This window comes from Pelodiscus sinensis, chromosome 2 (genome assembly GCF_049634645.1).
Source record: "Pelodiscus sinensis isolate JC-2024 chromosome 2, ASM4963464v1, whole genome shotgun sequence".
NCBI lineage: Eukaryota > Metazoa > Chordata > Testudines > Trionychidae > Pelodiscus > Pelodiscus sinensis.
In genome coordinates, this window is record NC_134712.1 from 213,531,365 (window position 1) to 213,552,287 (window position 20,923).

Genomic DNA, 20,923 nt, shown 5'->3' on the forward strand with positions numbered 1-20,923 from the left:
AGCGGTGACAGGAGGGATTTATAATTGACTGGCTGAAAATTTACCTTTCACTAACTAATCAAACTTCAGATTCCTTCTGAATATTAACTCACCTCAAGTATTTACTTTGTCTAGATCAGGGGTGGGCAAAGGGCACTCTGTGGGCTGAATCCAGCTGCCCTGCCGCTTCTCCACCCCCATGCCAATCAGGCCCTGGGTACGGGGAAGTGCACAAAGTCTCCTCAGGCCCGCAAGACTGTGGTGGCTAGAGAGACACGACGTCTGTTTTAAAACAGCCACACTTATCTCTAGCTGTTGCAGGCCTTTAGTGGGATGGGAGATTTGCGTGCTCCCCACCTCGAGGCCAATAAGGACCTGGGGGCAGAGAGCGTGCAAAATTTCTCGCATCTTGTCCCTGCCCTGCCAGGGGCATGCAGCGGCTATAGAGATACGCTGGCTGTTTTAAAACTGCCGGAATGTCTCACTAGCCACTGCACAGCTAGATTGTCCTGGAGACGAGGAGCGCACACAAGGTCTCCTTCCTCTGGGTGCCTAGAGGGAACCACCAGCTGTTTTAAAACATCTGGCATTTCTCTCTAGCGGCAGGGGAGGGAAGGGAAGACTTCTCGTGCTCCCCTACCCCAGGCCAATCAGGGTGGGAGGAAGCACAAGAAATCTCCTGGCCCAGCCCCTTCCACCAAGGCCCCATCCCTTCCAGGGTGGCCCGGAGCCACTTCAAAAATTTCTGAAGTGGCCCCCTTTTAAAAATTATTGCCCACCCCTGGTCTAGATGAATATCTTAATTGTACACATCAGTGATGATTATTCATTTCTAAATTGGAATTTTAATTTAGAGCTTAGAAACATTTCACCTAAAGCTTTCATATTCATCATTTGGTAATATTATGACAATGTTTTTAAGTACAGATCAGATAAATGCATATTCAGGTGCATGATTAGGCACATTTAAATGCACGCATAGTTTGTACATTCACTCCCTTTAATTTCACATGCATATTAGATACCCAGTTGCATACCTATGTTTGAAATTCTGGCCAATATCTATCATCAAATAGCTAGTGTACGTAAATGAGCATTTGTATCTCTTTCCTGTTAAAAAGCTCTTAGTCATTATCTCTAAACACTGGACTATTACACTTTAATTACAATAATAGCTAAAACATATGTCTTGGATAATATCTTCACCAGCTTTTTTTCCTTTTATTTAGAATTCCAAGCTGTAATCCTTTGCTTTGACAAAAAGGACACACATCCATTCAGTTTTCTAACAAAAATGTGCATTCAGTATACTTTTTCACTTTCACAATGAAGTGCTAGTTCAAAACTAGTCAATAACATTACAGTAGTTAAATCTGACAAGATTTTCTAGCTGATTCTTTTTAAAAAAATAATGTTTTCAAAAGCCAAATTCTGGTGTTTATGTTCCATTTAAACCTGTTTTACTTTCACACACAATGATCTTAGAGGTCCTTTTAAAATATTTCTTATGCTAGCATTCACTTTGTTTTTGTCTTTAGAACAGAAATCTTGCTACCCCTGTTTCTACTTCTGAATGGGTTAAATAACTGAGTGTTTGAAAGGAAATTCAAGCCAGTTAGGATGTATTGTTAGTGACTAGAAACTTTTTGCAAGTCTGGAAATTTCAATATATTTTTTTAATTCTGTAATTTTTTTCTAACTGTCTTCCCTCCCTCCCCCCTTCCTTCTGTCTTTATTTTTCTGATTTTCTCTATAGTTTGCTGAAAATCATAGAATCATAGAATCATAGGACTGAAAGGGACCTCGAGAGGTCATTGAGTCCAGCCCCCCGCCCTCAAGGCAGGACCAAGCTCCGTCTACACCATCCCTGACAGATGTCTATCTAACCTGTTCTTAAATATCTCCAGAGAGGGAGATTCCACCACCTCCCTTGGCAATTTATTCCAATATTTGACCACCCTGACAGTTAGGAATTTTTTCCTAATGTCCAATCTAAACCTCACTTGCTGCACTTTAAGCCCATTACTCCTTGTCCTGTCCTCAGAAACCAAGAGGAACAAATTTTCTCCTTCCTCCTTGTGACACCCTTTTAGATATTTGAAAGTTCCCTGGTTGTATGAAAATTGAGTAGGATGAAGGATTGTGACAAATGTTGAGATTTTCCCTACTTAGCATCTATTTTTAACCCCTATTAGGAATTGTATAACCAGCTGGGTGGGGTTAGACCATTTTTCCTTGGGACTCTTATGTTTTTGTGCATAATTTGCTACTGTTAGAGACTGTTAAAGGAGTAGTCTATGGTGCCCTTATGTTTTCCTCTGGATTTGTTTGTTCTTTTAAGAACCTAAATAAAACACAGTGCCTCAAGAAGTGGGAAGAATTTTTCTTTATTAACCAGACTCTGAGATATCTGTTAGTGATGGGGGGACGGATAGCTCAGTGGTTTGAACATTGGTCTCCTAAGCCCAGTGGTATGAGTTCAATTTTTGAGGGGGCCATGTAGGGATTTGGGGCAAATCTGTCAGAGATGGTACTTGGTCCTGCTGTAAGGGCAGGGGACTGGACTCAATGACCTTTTAAGGTCCCTTCCAGTTTTATGAGATGGCATTATCTCCATATAAAATAATAATAATAAAAAAGATGATGAATCATAGGTCCAGTATGAAGCAGAAAGATAAATGCCATGACTTAGACCCTCCATTCTGGGTGGGACAGACTCAGTACAAGATCAGAGTGGGTAAGACAGCAAGCTGGCTTTACGCCACCTTTATATTCCCATGATCCTTGGGCTGGTCATGGGCTGGCCCAAGGCCTATGAACTACTTATGCCTCCAAGGCGTTCCATCCATGGGGATGTCCCTGCCATGTCCCCTTTCTCAGTAGGGACAGTAGGACTCACTTTACATCCCCTTGATGGGAATAATCAGGGGACTCAATGTGACCTGCTTTCTGCTGTCAGAGACAGGCCTCAGGACCCAATGCTATGTCTTTGAAAATAAAGGTCCAGATCCTTTGTTGTCATACATATGTGGTTGATTTCAATGGAGACATAAGGATTTATTCCAGCTGAGGATCTGGACCCATACATGTATTTTAATACACTATATTATATAAAGCTACTACCCTACTTAGTACGTCCCTTTAATCTAATATTGTAGATACTATTTGTTCTTAGTACCCTTATTTGTGAAGATCAATGTCAGAGACTTATGCAGGACTATGTAGCACTTTAAAGACTAACAAGATGGTTTATTAGATGATGAGCTTTCGTGGGCCAGACCCACTTCCTCAGATCAAATAATGGAAGAAAATAGTCACAACCATATATACCAAAGGATACAATTTTAAAAAAATGAACACACATGAAAAGGACAAATCACATTACAGAACAGAAGGGGAATGTGGGGGGAGGGGGGGGGGGGAAGGAAGGTGAATGCCAGTGAGTTAATGATATTAGAGGTGGGGAAGGGGAAATGTCTGTGAGTAAATAGTATTAGAGGTGATAATTGGGGAAGCTATCTTTGTAATGTGTAAGATAGTTGGGGTCTTTAAGTCCAGTGTGGAGAGTGTCGAATTTTAGCATGAATGCCAGTTCAGAGGATTCCCTTTCAAGTGCAGATTTGAATGTCTTCTGAAGTAGGATGAAGGTTAGCAGGTCATTGAGACTGTGTCCTGCATCTTATGGTGTTTGTTTCCTTTTAAACTTGTATATTTTTCAGTTGTATGATTGATTGCTAGGATTTTAATTGTCATCCATGTAATTATCTTGGTTATTGGGCTTGTGACCCTGTATCAGTGTTTGGATTTTAGATCAACTTTTGGTGGTAAAACATTTGGCTTTTCTTTAAAAACAGAAATAAGTAATGACTGTTGTTATTGTAGAGTACATCTGTGTCAATGTCATTATGTTATTTCAGTGTTAATCTGCTGTTGCAGCAGTATGGAGATGCTGACCACTTACAGTTCCAATTTACTATGGAAATTAGTGGAAGTAGTGTCACAGGCTTCCATGGGTTTTGGAAGGCACTAGATTAGGTGTATGTCCTATTGTAGATGCTGTTTCAAAATCTTTATTTTTGTAAAGATAGACCACTAAGCAAGTAAGGTTTCATTCAGTGACTCAGAAACAAAGGCACTCTACTTTTGATATCCGTATAGAATTCAAAAGAATTATTTGAATTGTGCTAAATGGAAAGAGATTTCCTTGAATGAGTTTTCAGGTGAATGCTGTATTCTAACCAATTGTTGCAGCATTACATCATATTCAGAGCTAGCTTTCTTTTCTAGTAGCAGTTCCAGACAACTGTCAAATCCACAAAAGACTTTTGAGGTGAAAGCCACTATGTCTAGTTAAAGTGCTTTCCGTTTGTATTTGTACACACACACACACACACACACACACACACACACACACACTAACAACGGATGTACCTAGAAATATTCTACATCATCATACCAGGTACTGTGGTTCTTCCTAGAAATAAAACACAAAATTCTGATTAATTTTGTGTGTAAAGCATCAAAGCAAATAAATGTCTCCTTTATTCTCAGTTTATCTTTCAGTAGTTACTAATGTTTATTTCTTTATTTTGAAGACACAAATGTTAGAATACAAAAAATCAGAGAACACATTGAATTAAGAACTTTGTAGTGAGTTGTACGTAAGAACAGCCATACTAGGTCGGACCAAAGGTCAGACCATTTAGCCCCATATCCTGTCTGCTGAGAGTGGCCAATACCAGATGCCCCTCCCCTGTCTCCCACTTTCAGAGAAACAGAGGTTGGTTAGGGACACCATTCCTGCCCATCCTGGTTAATAGTCATTGATGGACCTAACCTCCATGACTGTATCTAGCTCTTTTTTGAACCCTGTTAAAGTTCTAGCCTTCACCATATCCTTTGGCAAGGAGTTCCACAGGTTGCTTGTGCACTAGGTGAAGAAAAACTTCCTTTTGTTTGTTTTAAAACTGCTGCCTATTAATTTCATTTGGTGACCCCTAGCTCTTATATTGTGGGAATAAGTAAAGAACTTTTCCTTATTCACTTTTTCTACACCAGTCATGATTTTATAGACCTCTATCATATCCCCCCTTAATCTCCTCTTTTCTAAGATGAAAAGTCCTAGTCTTTTTAATCTCTCTTCATATGGGACCCCTTCCAAACCTCTAATCATTTTTGTTGCCCTTTTCTGAACCTTTTCCAATGCCGATATATCTTTTTTGAGATGAGGCGACCACATCTGTATGCAATACTCAAGATGTGGGCGTACCATGGTTTTATATAGTGGCAATAAGATATTTTCTGTGGATATGCCTATACAGCAAAGTTATTTTGAAATAACAGCCCTTATTTCTAAATAAATTTCATAGCGTCTACACAGCCAAACCGCTATTTCAAAATAAATTCGAAATAGTGGAGCACTTATTTAGAATTTGGTAAACCTCAAAATAGCTATTTTGAAATAAGTGCTGTGTAGACACTTATATTGAAATAGGAGGCCTCCAGCCTTCCCAGGGTGCCCTGGTGGCCACTCCAGCCTCAACCAAGAACACTCCTCTCCTTACCTCCATCCCAGGAGCCCTTAAAGCGGTAGACTCTGGCCACAGTGCCTGTGCCAACACCAAGCCTGCCAGCCCAGAGCCAGCAGTCACTGCCCCTAACCCAGTGGCCCCAAACCATGAGCCAGCAAGCCACTGGCAGCCAGCCCTCCACCTCTCCCCAGGAGCAGTCTGCCATCTCCCAGGAGCCTTCCTAATGACTAATTTAGATCCCATTATTTTACATATATAGCAGTATATGCTTTTCATTATGCATTCTTTGTATTTATCAACATTGAACTTCATTTGCCATTTTTTTTTGCCCAGTCACCAGTTTTGTGAGAGCCCTTTGTAACTCTTCATAGTCTACTTTGGACTTAACTGTCTTGAGCAATTTTGCATCACCTTTGCCACCTTGCTGTTTACCCTTTTGTCCAGATACTATAATAATACTGTATGTTGAACAGCACTGGTTTCAGAACAGACCCCTCGGGGGTGCTACTATTTACCTCTTTTCCATTCTGAAAACTGACCATTTATTCCTACCCTTTGTTTCCTATCTTTTAGCTAGTTAGCAGTCCATGAGCAGATGTTCCCTCTTAGCCCATGACAGCTTACTTTGCTTTTGAGTCTTTGGTGAGGGTCCCTTCTCAGAGGCTTTCTGAATGTCTAAGTAGCCTATATTCACTGGATCACTGTCATCTGCAAGTTTATTGACTTCCCTCAAAGAATTCTAATAAATTGGTGAGGCATGATTTCCCTTTATTTGACTCGTTACCAACAAATTGTGTTCATCTGTGTGTCTGATAATTCTGTTCTTTACTACAGTTTCAGTCAATTTGCCTAAATACTGAAATTAGGTTTACCAACCTGTAATTGCTGGGACAGCCTCTGGAACATTTTTAAAAAATTAGTGTCCCATTAGCTATCCTCCAGTCATCTCATATAGAAACTGATTTCAATGATAAGTTATATTCCATAGGTAGCGATTACATAATTCCATATATGAGGGCGTTCAGAACTTTTGGGTGAATGCTATCTAGTCCTGGGGAATTATTGATGATTAACTGATCAGTTTGCTTCAAGACCTCCTTTTAATGACACATCAATAAGAAGTGGTTCCTTAGCTTCATAACCCAAAAAGTGTGGCTCAGATGTGGGAATCTCCTCACATCCTCTACAGCGAAGATCAATGCAAAGAATTAATTTAGTTTCTCCACAATGGCCTTATCTTTCTTGAGTGCTCCTTTGTAGCACCTTGATTGTCCAGTGACCATAGTGATTGTTTAGCAGGCTTCCTGCTTCTGATTTACTTTTTAAAAAATTGCTTTTAGTTTTTGAATCTTTGGTATTTGCTCTTCAAAATTTTTTTTGGCCTAATTCTACTGTAATTTACCTTCATATATGTTTAGAAATACTGAGGGGAAAAATCCACTTACACATTCCCGTCGGTGAAGTAAGAATTACAGCCAAGAGTTACACTAGGAAAGATCCATTTATCTGTTCTGGCTTCTATCTTTGATTCAGTATCACCCATGTCGTCCATCACAGTGCCAGGCAGGTTGGCCACGATTAATATAAATCTAGTGTCAGTAACAGTTCTGGGAATACTGTGTCACTAAAAGGCCTTTGCATAGAGTGGACCTCCTCTGCAAGTAACCTGGAATTTTGGATTCAGCAATAACTTTGTAAACTGGATTATCAACATCCTTCCTCTGAATTGTCATTTTTACTCCCTGATCTTTTAAATTCTGAATAGACACTCTTCATTACCCTTCGCCCTCTGTTTCAAAGCTCTGCAGAACTCTGTCCTTGCACATGTCTCAGCTCTACTTCTCCCATACTTTCACTTTCCTTCTTCCCCTTTCAGGAGTTAGAAACAAGATGCCTTTTTGATAGAATTGTGACTGTTAATTGCTTCTACAATATCATCAGGAAGCTTCTTTCATTTATTTTCATTTGGAGATCATTTGGTATTTGAACTAAAGGAATCAGTGGTCTGTAGCCATTGGAATCAGCTTTTCTCCTGGCTTGTCTGGTGAGTGGGGACAAAATTGTGAATTGGTATGATGGGGAAAGCATTTTTACTAGATCCCAACCTACAAATTACTCTGAGCCTCTTTGTTCTTGGATGAATGGATAATGTATTAGTTTCATGCTCTAGTCCACCTGAGTATCCAGTTTCTGTGAGAGGACAGCTGGATGCAATAGGACAAAAGCCATTTGACAGGGAAGGGCTTGAATTCAACAAGAGGAAAGGGAGAAGACTGGGTGAAATTACAGAGAATCAAAGGGAAGATGAGTAGGGGCTTGTCAGGTTAGAGAAAATGAGGGAGGTAAGAGTAAGTGGGAAGTGGCAAAGTGTAGCATTAGCCAGGAAATCAGTGTAAGTGTGGTACGGGAGTGCTGAGTGGAAGATGCAGGATAGAGATGGGCATATGGAGGGAAGGCAGAGCCAACAGAGAGGAATTGGAAGGTGACACTGGCAAATGGAAAGGACCTGAAAGATCCTTAAAGAGGAGCTGATGAAGCCAAACAGGCTGGAAAAGACGGGAGGCAGCTGAGGAAAGGAGCTTGTTAAATCAGAGGCCTAAAGTTCAACAGTATCACTTCTAAATCTCTTTCTTCAGTTGTGGTCCCAACACTCCACTTTAGTGGTCTCAGGTTTAAAGGGTTAAGTATAGTTTGAGCAACACAGAAAAATGTAGATGCATTTTTTTATGCTAAAAATGTTACTTTATCAAGCTGCAATGTCAACGGTCCCTCTCTCTCTGTATGATAGAGCACTTCTCACTGATTATGTGGCTTACTTTAGCACTAAGACAGAGCAGTGTTAAGAGGAAGTGATGAATTAGTTGTTCAGCTTACCATATCCTGTGTTCAGAATAATTTTCATTTCTACTTATCTGTAAATGTTAATGGAATGTCCACAAATATTTGCTTGGTTTCTATGGTGAGAGAGAGTGAGTGAAATTCGGTGTCAAAACCAAACTACATCATACTTTATTTCTTAAAAGAGGATCCCTGGGCATGCTAGGATTATCTGTGGTTGTTACTGATGTGCAAGTTGACATTTGATAAAAGGCAATCATTTTGAGATGCATATCTTGTAATTCAAACTTGCACTTTGCAAAGTCTGAGATGACTCGGACCCTTTTATATTTAGATGGTAAAGATCAGTTTATGAAAACGCATCCCAGGGCAATAAGTTTCCCTCTCAGTATGAAACACTAAGATATTTGTCAGAAATGAACTTTCATGCCTTTTTTACAGTGCATTTAATAGGGTTGCCAGGTGTCCGGTATTGGCCCGGACAGTCCGGTATTTGCAGCCTCTGTCTGGTTAAAAAAAAAAAACACAGAAAATACCGGACATTTTATATTTTCTGTTTTTCATGGATGGAAGGCTGCGTGGGACATTCTTCCCCTGCCGTGTCTGTCAGAGGCAGGAAGAGCGGGGAGTGTGGGGATTTAAAGGCGCAGTGACTTTTCTTTTTGTATGGCCATTTTTTGTTTTTTGTTTTGCTCAACAAGTTTGGTCCCCCCCCTCTTTTTTTTTCTCAATAACTTTGGTCCCTTTTTTTTTTTGCTCAACCAATTTTTTCCTCACCTTGTTCGGTATTTTTCGTGAAAGTATCTGGCAACCCTAGCATTTAATTATTTAAATTCACAAACTATTAAGAACCAGAGGCTTCCTTCTCTATAGGTAGCTAGATAGACAGACAGACTCACATACACATACTTGTGTGTGAGAGACACAGAGGGGAGCAAAGTTTCAGAGAAGTGGGCCAGGCATTGATCATGTGGCAGGAGCAGCTCCCATCCTGCATATTTTTCCAGTCCTCTTTAAATAGCAGCATCTCCTCTGAGTGTACAATTCACATTGGTTCTCTGCAATAAATTGAGGTGTGTGGCAAGCAGGAAGGGAGCAGCTGCTGTATGTGGCACACTTCCCTGGGAAAGGAACTACAGTTCAGGGGGAAATTGTCACGGAGGTTAGTGCTGGTCTGACCAGCTTTCAGTTCTTTACCCTGCCCCGTAGCAGAGTTCAGTCACAGTGAGGGAGCCAATGGAATGGGAAACATCCAGTTCTTCTTCAGGTGCTGGGTCCTTACTTGTATTCCACTCTTGATACACATGTGCTCCATCTGCCTGATACTTGAGAATTCTAGCAAGTAGTGTCCGGAGGTCTGCACCTGCTCCCTGCTCTACTCGTGCTCCATGCTGAGGGCATAAGGGATAGTGCAGTGCAGATTGACACATTTCCTGTTCCTTCTTATTGCTGCATGGCTTGGAAAGGGTTCCAAATCCAATTAGAGGAGGTCCAGGACTCTCACACAAGCTACTGGACAGCCTGCAGCTTACAGGATTTAGCTGAATAGCACTCTTAGTCAATGAAGCCATACTGACACCAGAATGAACTGTGTGGCACACCCCAATTACCTGTACCTCTACTATTAATGCTTTGTCCTGATAAAGAGAGCCAAATTGTTCTTTCATGCTGCCCAAACTCCATGCAAGTAGTCATGGACAGGTCCAGATAACAACCAGTACCGTAATAAGGGCTGGGCAAGTGAGGCACTCACCCCAGGTGCATCATAATCGGGGTATACAGACACACATACAAATAATAAGCTGCAAAAGTAAAGAGCGTGGTGTGTGCTAACCTAAGGAGAGGAGTGCATAATTAATATTTTGCCTGAGCACAAGAATGCCTAGTTACAACCCTGACAACAACACCCAAGAGCCATCTGGCTGGATAAGGAGGCCAAGAGTTTAGACTTTATAGAAGAAAGCTGTTTGCTCTCACCAGTCTCTAATTTATAATTTCCAACTTCCAGGCCCTCCTGGCAAAACATGATTTTTAAAAATTATTCTAAGTTCCTGGACTTTTAAAGAAAAGTTACTCCAAGAGGATAGGGTTAAAGTTTGAGCTTATGTTGTTGACGGCTGTTTAGTTGCAGGAACCCACATTCCCAACTGGGAGAAACTCTACTGCTCTGCCCTCTGCAGGGAGCTGCTGCTGTAGCTGAGGAACGTTTTCCTCCCCCAGCCAGGCAGCTCCATGCAGGAGTCCTGAGCCCCTGTCTGGGTGGATCTCATTAAGCAGCTGTGGGGCTGTGCTGCCACACAGCTGAGAGGGAACACTAGTTATGAAGGATAAATAATTTCCTTGTATTTTGGGGGAGGCACTTGGATTTCAAGTTCAGAATCTGTGAGATTTGGTCTTGTTTCTCCTATTGATCTTCAGTTCACACTGCTCCTCCTCTTCTGTAAGGCAATTCCCCCACCTCTGTTAACAAAAAAAAAAAAAAAAAAGTAGAAATTCATGACTCTAGAAATCTCCAAATTTTTTTAAAGTAATTTTTCTTATCCCATGGTTTTCTCCACAAAGACCCTGAGAGACTATATGTGCAGATCAAATATTGAAAAACACATTGATATCATTAAACAACATATTTAAAAAGGAACTCCACCTGATTCAGCATATTGCTTGAGCAGCCTTTATTAATGGTGTTCATAATGGCATCCTGACCTCAAATTAAAGTTCTCTTTCGTTGGAATGAACTTCTGAGGGAGAGTTACCTTCCCTTGTATTTAAATATATGTTAGAAAAACATCCCTAATTTGGTACCAAGCAATCAGAGCAAATGATTTACACTAATTACATTATCCCTTCTTCTCTTCCTGTGCCAGTTCACATGGTCATGTATCTTGAAGTCGAAATTGGCACAGCGCAGCTTTATTTTGCACTAAGTTACTGAACTGTTTCAAAAATAAATTTTATGAATAGAGATCAAAGTGTGTAAAAGAACTTTTAGCAAATATGGCCACTTGTGTAAATAGCCTTGAACTTCCCTCCTCTATCCATTCAACACCTCCAGGTGCTAGTAGGGAAGGTAATGATTGTAATAAATGTTGTAGTTGATTTTGTTTCAGCAGGCTCCAACCAGCAAATTCAGCTGATTGCTTACATTGTTATTTCTGTTTAGAGAACAATTATATTGTTGTTATTTAAAACTCACCCTTGTCATATGTTTCTGAGTACTTGTCTTTAAATTCAGCACCCGCCATTTTAAATAACAGGTATTCTAAAGCTATTTGTTTTATTTCACAATTATTTATTTTTCTCTATATTTTTTAACTTTTAATTCCATGAGGCTAGAGAAACTCTATACTTTCCAACACATGTATTTTTATATCTCAAAATTAATGAGGTAATTATGAGACCCTGGGTCCCTTTTTACAATATTGCCTCTAGCAAGGGGACCAACGTTCACATTGGTTCCCTGGGCAAGGTAGATGGGGCTGGCTCCATGCTCCCAGAAGGCATAGGGCCTCAAGCAGAAGGGGAAGGTCTTAGATCAGCCAGCCCTCAGCACCACCCAGAGCATACCACACCAGACCCCCCATAACCCTTAGAGTCACCCAGAGCACAGCAATTTAAAGGGCCTGGGAACCTAGCTGCCACCACTGCTGCAGTAGCAGCAGAAGCAGCCAGGAGCTTTGGGCCCTTTAGACTCACTGGACCCCGGGACAGTTACTCCCTTTTCTGACCTTCCTCCATTGGCAGGCCTGGTCTATAGTTTAAAACTACAACATGCTACCAATATAGTGTTCCTTTAGCTGAAGATCTTGTATCTTTAAGGCTGCATTCTAATTATCCCAAGATGTAGGAAAAGAATCAAGCGGTGATTCTGGTTTCTCTTTGTGGGCCCAATTTGCAGTGCTCACATGAGCCCCTACTACAGTGCAGTACCCATAAGACACATTCCCATGGACAGCTCCTGGAGGCTCTGACTTGTCTTCAGATTAGTAGATTTTGGGGAGAGATTCCAGGGAAATTTTAGGTCAGCAGAATACAGGCAGTCCCCGGGTTACATGGATCCAACTTACATCGGATCCCTACTTACAAACGGGGTGAGGCAACCCCGCGCTAGCTGCTTCCCCCCAGCAGACCAGGGAGACGCGAAGCTAGCACCCCCCAAACCCAGCAGACCAGGGAGACGCGGAGCGGCTTTTCTCAGCAGACACCTCAGCTTGAGAATAAAGGACTGAGGGAAGTGAGGTGTGGGAGAATAAAACTGAGCTCTGGAGAAATGTTTGGCTAGAGTTTCCCCTACAATATGTACCAGTTCCGACTTACATACAAATTCGACTTAAGAACAAACCTACAGTCCCTATCTTGTACGTAACCCGGGGACTGCCTGTATATTTAACCAGGTTGCAATTTGGTCAGTACACCATATTTAATATTCTTACTTCTGGAAATAATGCCATGGAAGGTTTAATTGCTGTGAGTTGGGCCTAGGTTTTTTATTTATCCTTTAAATGGGTGTACAGTGCCTTCAAATACCATTATTCAGAAGGAATAATCCCAACACTTATGGGAGCATCTGGATTTTCCTTACTGGACTTCTAAACAATGACCAAGCCCAACCATCCTGAGTGTGTGAGACCTTAAAGGCTTAAGGCAATCTGAGATACTGGGCAACCACACACACTAGTTGGTATTTCTGCAGTTGAATGGTTCTCCTAATAAGTTCCTTTTTGTTTTACAGGTTGTTACTCTGTGGTACAGAGCTCCAGAAGTTTTGCTTCAATCCAGCTATGCAACACCAGTTGATCTTTGGAGTGTTGGCTGCATATTTGCAGAAATGTTTCGCCGAAAGTAAGGAATATTGTTTTATAATCATTGTTTTTAATATGAAAATTGTGCAGAAATGTACATTGCTACATGTTGTAACAGTATGCAGTCCAAGATTGGAAGCATGTTTATTTACAGTTGGAACTCCAAAAGTCAATTATATATGGTTTTGGGACCGGCTGTGTTCAATATCTTCATCAACGATTTAGATATTGGTATAGAAAGTACGCTTATTAAGTTTGCAGATGATACCAATTTGGGAGGGATTACAACTAATCTGGAGGATAGGGTCATAATTCAAAATGACCTGGACAAATTGGAGAAATGGTCTGAGATAAATAGGATGAAGTTTATTAAAGACAAATGCAAAGTGCTCCACTTAGGAAGGAACAATCAGTTTCACACATACAGAATGGGAAGCGACGGTCTGAGAAGGAGTACGGCAGAAAGGGATCTAGGGGTTATAGTGGACCACAAGTTAAATATGAGTCAGCAGTGTGATGCTGTTGCAAAGAAAGCAACATGATTCTGGGATGTATTAACAGGTGTGTTGTGAGCAAGACACGAGAAGTCATTCTTCCACTCTACTCTGTGCTGGTTAGGCCTCAGTTGGAGTATTGTGTCCAGTTCTGGGCACCGCATTTCAAGAAAGATGTGGAAAAATTGGAGAGGGTCCAGAGAAGAGCAACGAGAATGATTAAAGGTCTAGAGAACATGACCTATGAGGGAAGGCTGAAGGAATTGGGTTTGTTTAGTTTAGAAAAGAGAAGATTGAGGGGGGACATGATAGCACTTTTCAGATATTTAAAAGGGTGTCATAAGGAGGAGGGAGAAAACTTGTTCATCTTGGCCTCTGAGGGTAGAACAAAAAGCAATGGGCTTAAACTGCAGCAAGGGAGGTTTAGGTTGGACATTAGGAAAAAGTTCCTAACTGTCAGGGTGGTCAAACACTGGAATAAATTGCCCAGGGAGGTTGTGGAATCCCCATATCTGGAGATATTTAAGAGTAGGTTAGATAAATGTCTATCAGGGATGGTCTAGACAGAATTTGGTCCTGCCATGAGGGCAGGGGACTAAACTCGATGACCTCTCGAGGTCCCTTCCAGTCCTAGTATTCTATGATTCTATATAACCCAGGGTGGTGACTTCCATTTTGGATTCTTTTTTCCTGAGGAGTCTCTTTTTAAAGCCCTTTTTAAAACTTGTGTTTTCTTTTACAAAGAGCATGTGTGAACACTGTAACAAAAACATAACACCTGAATCCAGATGAGTGAGCTATAGATAAGTAGGGCTCTAGGGTCTATTGATAAAGGTCTATATTGTAGGATTCTGGTAATAATTTGTTTTGAGGAAGGAAAGACATAGCCTTCAAAACTATCATTTTACTTCTGGAGTTTGTGCTTTTTGAGCACCAGATGTTTGCTTGTAGTCATCTCTTGGCATACTTGCGATCTGGAAAGTCACTGTAATGTCAGTTTCTAGAAACAGAGGTAGGAGTTTTTGAAGAATAAACTGTTTTGACAATGTCTAAGGTAATGTAGGCAGTAATACTTCAGTGTAGTCAGAAATAAGATATATTTTGGCTGACTCTGTTAGATGAACTATCAGTATTTTTTTCGTGTATTATACTTATCTGATATTATTATCCCATGTAATGCATTTTGGATGAAAACCAGAAACTACTGCATGAATTAGATAGTGTTCCTGTACAGTCTATTGCTGATGTGCCTACAGGAACTTCATGCACCATTTTGCAACAGATTCGGTGAAATAAAAAGGATGTACATTTTAAATAAATGAATATGAAAATCTAAAGGAAAATGACTCACCTTTTGGAGTTTAAAACTAGTAGTCAGGGTTTTTTTTTTTACAAATTAAAAAGGTGTAACCACAGTACAATGGCCTCTAGAAACAATCATGCGATAATAACAAAACTTCTTGATGAAGATGAATTTGTGATAAATGAAGTTCAAAATGCTAGCTGAAGCTTTGCAAAAGGATTTTGGGATTTCACTGCTTATTAATGTCAGCATATGGAAAAATATTTGTTCTTGGGCTTATTGCCTAGTCAAATGGCCAGAGAAGACGTATTACACTCCACCCTCTCTGTGTGTGACTCATAAATGAGAATAGAAAAACGAGAGAAAAAGAGAATGTGAATTTTAGAAGTTACAGTTAAGTCCTCCATTTCAGCCTTTTATACATTAACTTTTATTCCATACAAGGCTCATAATGAGACTGGTTTTTCCAGGATTTCACTTGCAGAATTAAAAGTTTCATTTTTGCATTAAAAACGAGAGTACAACATGAAAAGCAACCAAACAGGGAACATTTTATAATTTGCTAAATAATCTTTTTGTCGACTATTTTACAGTACTGTCCTGGATGAGAAATACTGTCTTGTATAAACTCTATACAATTGCCTTGTGTGAATCCTATAAATTGAATTTTCAATGTTTATGACACAGTGAGTTTTTTATAACTCTTTCTCCAAATCCAAAAGTCTAACATGATAACTTGAATTAGAAACAATTGTGTAAATTCAGATATTGGACTAATGGTACAAAATGGTAGATTTTTAGTAGAAATAAGATTAGATTTGAAGCAGGAGTTTGATATAACCAGGCTTTCTTTTGTCCCTGCCAAAGAAAAAGAGGGTCACTTTGACATTCTCAGTCTTAAATCTGGGAGACAGTCAAAAACAGTGTATGTCAGGAACCTGCCAAGTGTATCTGTGCTATCTTGTTTATTGGTAACATTGTGACTTTCAGATAATGATATTTGAACATGCAGAAGTCCAACATACTAAGACTCTTAGTCATATTAAACGACAGCGAATAGCACTGAATCTCTTCTCTGTGGACTGTTGCATTGAGTTAATTATGCAACAACCTTTGTATGATATATGTTGTCTTTTTAACATCCTTAATAGATTGCAAAAGAGGATCTATTCTACTTTGAAGGTGATGGCAATAAACTCTCAAATTTTGCAAACTCCAAGCTTTCCAAAACATTCAATAAGTGAAGCAGCTATGTCTGCTGAAAAATAGTAGTGAGCTTAGGTCACCACCCGTCTGCTTTTCATCTGGCATTGACAGAGTAAGAGTCAGAGAGTTGTTTGTAGTTTTTCAAGTTTACCTGTTGATCCAGCAGTCCAGCCATCTATTTCCTTTTGCCAAATCACCAGAGATTTATTTTCCATTCCTTCCCCATTCTCCTTTACTTTCACTTGAAAATATTATTAAACGTCTATCATTTCTAATTGATGTTCTGATGTTGTGTCTTAACTTATCAAGATTTCATCTAATATCAATTTAAATTGAGTGGTGTCTTGTTCCCAGAATAATCTCAAAAAAGTCAAGGGGTTATTTGTAATACAAGATGTTACTCAGCATGAATAAGACTATCCCACTCCACTGATTTCATTGGATCTGTTCTGGGAATAAGATACAGAAGCAGGGCTATCAGAATCTGGCTTGTAATGGTTACGGCAGCCCAAGGTTGTTTGTGCTTGGATTAGCAAAAGTATAGGCCTCTTTTCAGATTTGTGTGAACAAAATATAATTATCTGCTGAATCAGCCTGAATTGTTGATCAGTAATGGAGGTTTTTTTGCAAGGCTCCATTGGCTCGGGTTCAAGGATATACACAAATTTTAGTGCTAGGCCTGGTGTAGGTGGTCCAAATTGCAATGTCAATTAGAAAACATTTTTTCGTCATTTCAGCTGAAATTATCCAAAATGTTGCCATGGTGGCAGAAGTGAGCATGTTTCTGTAAAGCCTATTGTCAACAATAAAGTATCATGTAGTGTAACGCTAGCAACAAAGTACCATGCACCTTAACCTCAACTCATCTTTATCAGTACAGTGCTTATTGCTATTTTAGAACAAGTGTTTCAGTGAAAGCGAAGAAGGTGGTTGAAGATTCTGTGGCCTAGATGACCTGCACTCAGTGCAGCGCCAAAGGGGAGGAGAGGACAGAGGTGTACCTGTAACACTCTTGGGCTACGTCCGCATTGTGGAGGTATTTCAGGATACTGGAAGTATCCTGACATAGCTATTCTGCATCTTTAAAGCAGCCCGTTATTTCAAAATAGATTTCGAAATAACAGGCACACTATTCCGGCATTCCTGTAACCGTAATTCCATGGGGTTTAAGGGACGTTTCAGAATAGCGCTTTATTTTAAAATACCTTTAAATAAGCTACGTGATTTGCATAGCACAAGTTGTGTAGCTTATTTTGAGGTAAGGGTGCAGTGTAAACACACCCTTGCGGGGGAAATCATGACCCCATTGATCTTAATGGTAAAATTCACAGTAACTTCAGTGGGGCAGGATTTCACCATTTTGTGCCATGACATTTATTGGTGGTTGTTGTGTGCTGTGTTATGAGTTGTTCTTCACCGAGTTTCCTTATTACTTCTTCCTATGTACACCTGTTATGGATTAACTCCTGGCCCACTGAAGTCGGAATGGGTTGCACGGTTGGCTCAGTGAGGCCAGGATTTCATCTGATGCATGTTGGAAACAGAGGAGTGGGATGAGTGGAGTCCATGTTCCTTTTTTTCATTTTTGACATGTGTCAGTAGTAACATACCTGGAGTCCATTTTTCCATAAGGTCCCATTTCAGACTCATGCTGGCTCTTTTGTTAACTGCATTCCTGTGCTTGAGAATACCTGATCACTGATTCTTCCCCTCTCTTAATGGGCGCTGCACTGTAGATATGGTGCTACTGGAGTATTTCAGTTTATTTACAGGCTTCTTGTGTCTTTCTGCATAGTCACCTCTTCCTCTCTTTGAGGATCTTTATCCTAAAACATATCTTTCTATATGTCCAATTCTACTTGGACAGATTTCTAAAATGCCATCCTGAAGCAGAGAGAGAATAGGGCAATCAGATGCTTTTAAAAATTGTAAATATGAGAAAAGGTGAAAGGAATGGAGAGAGCAAGAATTGAAATGATAAAAGAAAATAAGGAAAAGGAAGACATCTCTGCGTGATTTTTGAGGGGAGAGGATTTAAAAAAATGCAATATAGAGCAGCCCCCTAGATAAAAAATAGCCATGCAAAAGACATGTCTACAAATTTGGCTCATGACCATGAATTTCTCTGTAAAATGGCAGGCCCCTTACATGAGGTTTAGAAGAAAACTGTTTTATCATGCAACCAGTTTCAAACACAAAACACAAGATAATATGATTTCAAACTTTACAGAGATGTTTAAAACAGCGTACCTCCTGGACCAAGAGCACAAAAACACATTTAGCAAGTATTCACTTATCTGTTTGGTCTTAGTTAGTTGTTGAAGGCAAGAAAATTTAAAAACAAAACTTTGTTTAAAAAAAAATAAAGGTGGACAGTGCTGCCAATAGCTGTAATAGTGCCGCAGCTCAATTTGCAACCTTTAAAAGAAGGTACGATACAGTTTTGGCCTGAGTCAGTTTTTGCCATTTTTGGAAATTATCTTGCTTTGTTACAAGAATGATTTAAGTGTTAGTGCCATAAAAGATCACCACAGACCAGAACAACTGTATTGGGAGAAGGCTTCATCCCCTGGAAATATTCAGTCAGAATTCAGACTTCTATATTCTGCACTTTTTCTTCTTTATTTCTCTGCCATTCATGTGCATATGGATGTGTGGGAGGCTGATGGTTTTTCCAAACCAGACCTAATGAAACCAGATTTTTCTTCCTCCCCAGACAAGTGGCCAGTCTATCAGAGAGCTTTTTTTCCCCCAGAATTTCTACTGGACTCTCATTAGTAAGCTTGGCTGAAACCAAACCCTATAATTTAACCTTTTGATTTCCCAGTCTGACAGGATAACAGTGACATCTTAACTGAAGCCCTATTAGCAGACAAAGAAAAGGCAGAAGTGTGCACTGGTCCATGTTGTTCTAGTAGGTTAACAAACAGTGTATTCAGCTAAATCCTAAATCAGTGGCAAAACTCCTACTGACTCTCGGTGCAGGATATATCCACATTAATGAAGGGGCAGAATGGCAGTCTGAGTAATGCTGAGGGTTATCATGCAGAAAAAGAGGTAAGAAGTCTCACGACAATGACATTTTCATTCAATTAGACAGGCTCTTTATAAAATATATAATGCTGTTGTTTAGTTCACATTTTCCTATTAGGCTTTGCTGGCTGATATTTTCTCTCAAGTGTCTACAGTTGGGCTGATTGATAGCCGTTAGTCAAATCCAGTAACCGTATCAGCCTGTGGTTAGAGATAAGTGTTAAGAGTGTGCCTGGCCATTCAGTTGTGGTTTTCCTTCCAGCTTCCAATCATGCCAGACTTTCATTCAGAGGAATAGATGCTGTGGGTAAGGGAAACCGTTGATAAACCATAGAAACCAAAAACTGTCACTAACCATAGCAAAAAAACCAAAACAAAACAAAACCTGGCCTGGGGGAGGGGGGGATGGGAGGGGGAGGCGGCAGGCGGGGACCACTAGAAACTATGTGAGTGCAGAGTTTATTTGGATTTTTAAACACAAGTATAATATTGTGGTGGCTAAAGTAATGATGATTTTTCAGTGAAAATAAGAAGACTCAAACAAAGTGCCCTCCTGATGTTCTCATTGTCAAGTAAATAGGAAAGAAAGGAAGGAAGGATGGTCTTAGAAGTCCCTTTTCCCCCAGATGCCCAGTCACCTGCTAAGAGTTACTATTTCTGTCCTTGAACAAAGGATGACCAGCAGCTGTTTTCCCGCTAGGTGCTTTTACTTTAAAGGGGGGGGGGACCTTGAGGTGTGTCAGAATGAAGCCATGAAGGAGGAGATCTGATTTGCCATGAGCTAGAAAAGGTCAATGACCATGGCATAGGGAGCCAGAAGAGGAGGATGACCTAAGAAGCTGGTAGGTTGTCAGACATGATTGGGGACATCTTTCCCCCTTTCAAAGAAAGGCAACAATTTAGGATGGGACTGGGGACTCCCAAGGGATCATGGCCAAGAAGTACTCATTGATACCAGCTTTGAATACTGCACCTGCCATCTGCTTGAGCTGAGCAGATCTGGAAAGTTTCCTACTGATTTTTAGGAAGCAGAAAAGAAATAGTAGTCTGATTTCAAAATGGTCTAGCCTGACTGTCACTCTTTAAAAAAGTAATTGTCAGAGGGAAAAAAATCATTCCAGCCTGTGACAAAAATTAGTGGAGAAGGTGTAAACCCTCTCCCTGTCTACAAGATGTCTACCCCAGATTCAAATATTTGTATTTGTAATTAGTACATGAACATTAAAATGAGGGTGTGCTAGTGGAAGAGGAGTTTGGTGCTGAGAGTCAGGGATTCTGATCTGTATTTGATGCAGCTTGGGACAAGCGAAAGGCAATGAAGGTGCTTTGTAGTCCCCTGTATTCTGGTGCTAGGCGGCAACAAGTTCAGTGCCAGCATAAATCACAGCAGCCTGAAAACTGCTCTAATTTACACGTACCTGCAAATGGCTATAAGAACAGCTGGAGGGAAAAGATTCTTTGACTACACTTTTTTTTTTTTAAAGCTGCAGGACCTAGGTTAAGAGGAACAGTAGCAAGTTCTATGCCACCTGGGGATTCCCCTTATGAAAGTGATTTTCTGGTTACTTTGCTTTGCCAGAGCAGGGAAAATCTAACAGAGTGAGAGTCTAGAAACTGACACGATGTGCAGGAAGAAGACTAGAGCTGAGAGAACTATGGGCTGTTGTACTGCACTGCTTCTCTCTCCGAAACTAGACTAAAAAAAAGCTTTGCTATATATCTTTGGATGTTGGCTGAGGG

At 40.3% G+C, this 20,923-nt stretch overlaps 1 protein-coding gene across 3 annotated transcripts in view; it reads left to right on the forward strand.

Annotated features, from left to right (window-relative positions):
- CDK6 (cyclin dependent kinase 6) overlaps positions 1-20,923 on the forward strand; it is a 210,773-nt gene that overhangs the window by 134,400 nt on the left and 55,450 nt on the right. For all 3 annotated transcript variants that reach the window (XM_006114476.4, XM_075922365.1, XM_075922366.1), the window contains exon 5: positions 13,078-13,187. In XM_006114476.4, coding sequence (XP_006114538.1) covers positions 13,078-13,187 — 110 coding nt within the window. The remainder of the gene's footprint in view (positions 1-13,077; positions 13,188-20,923) is intronic.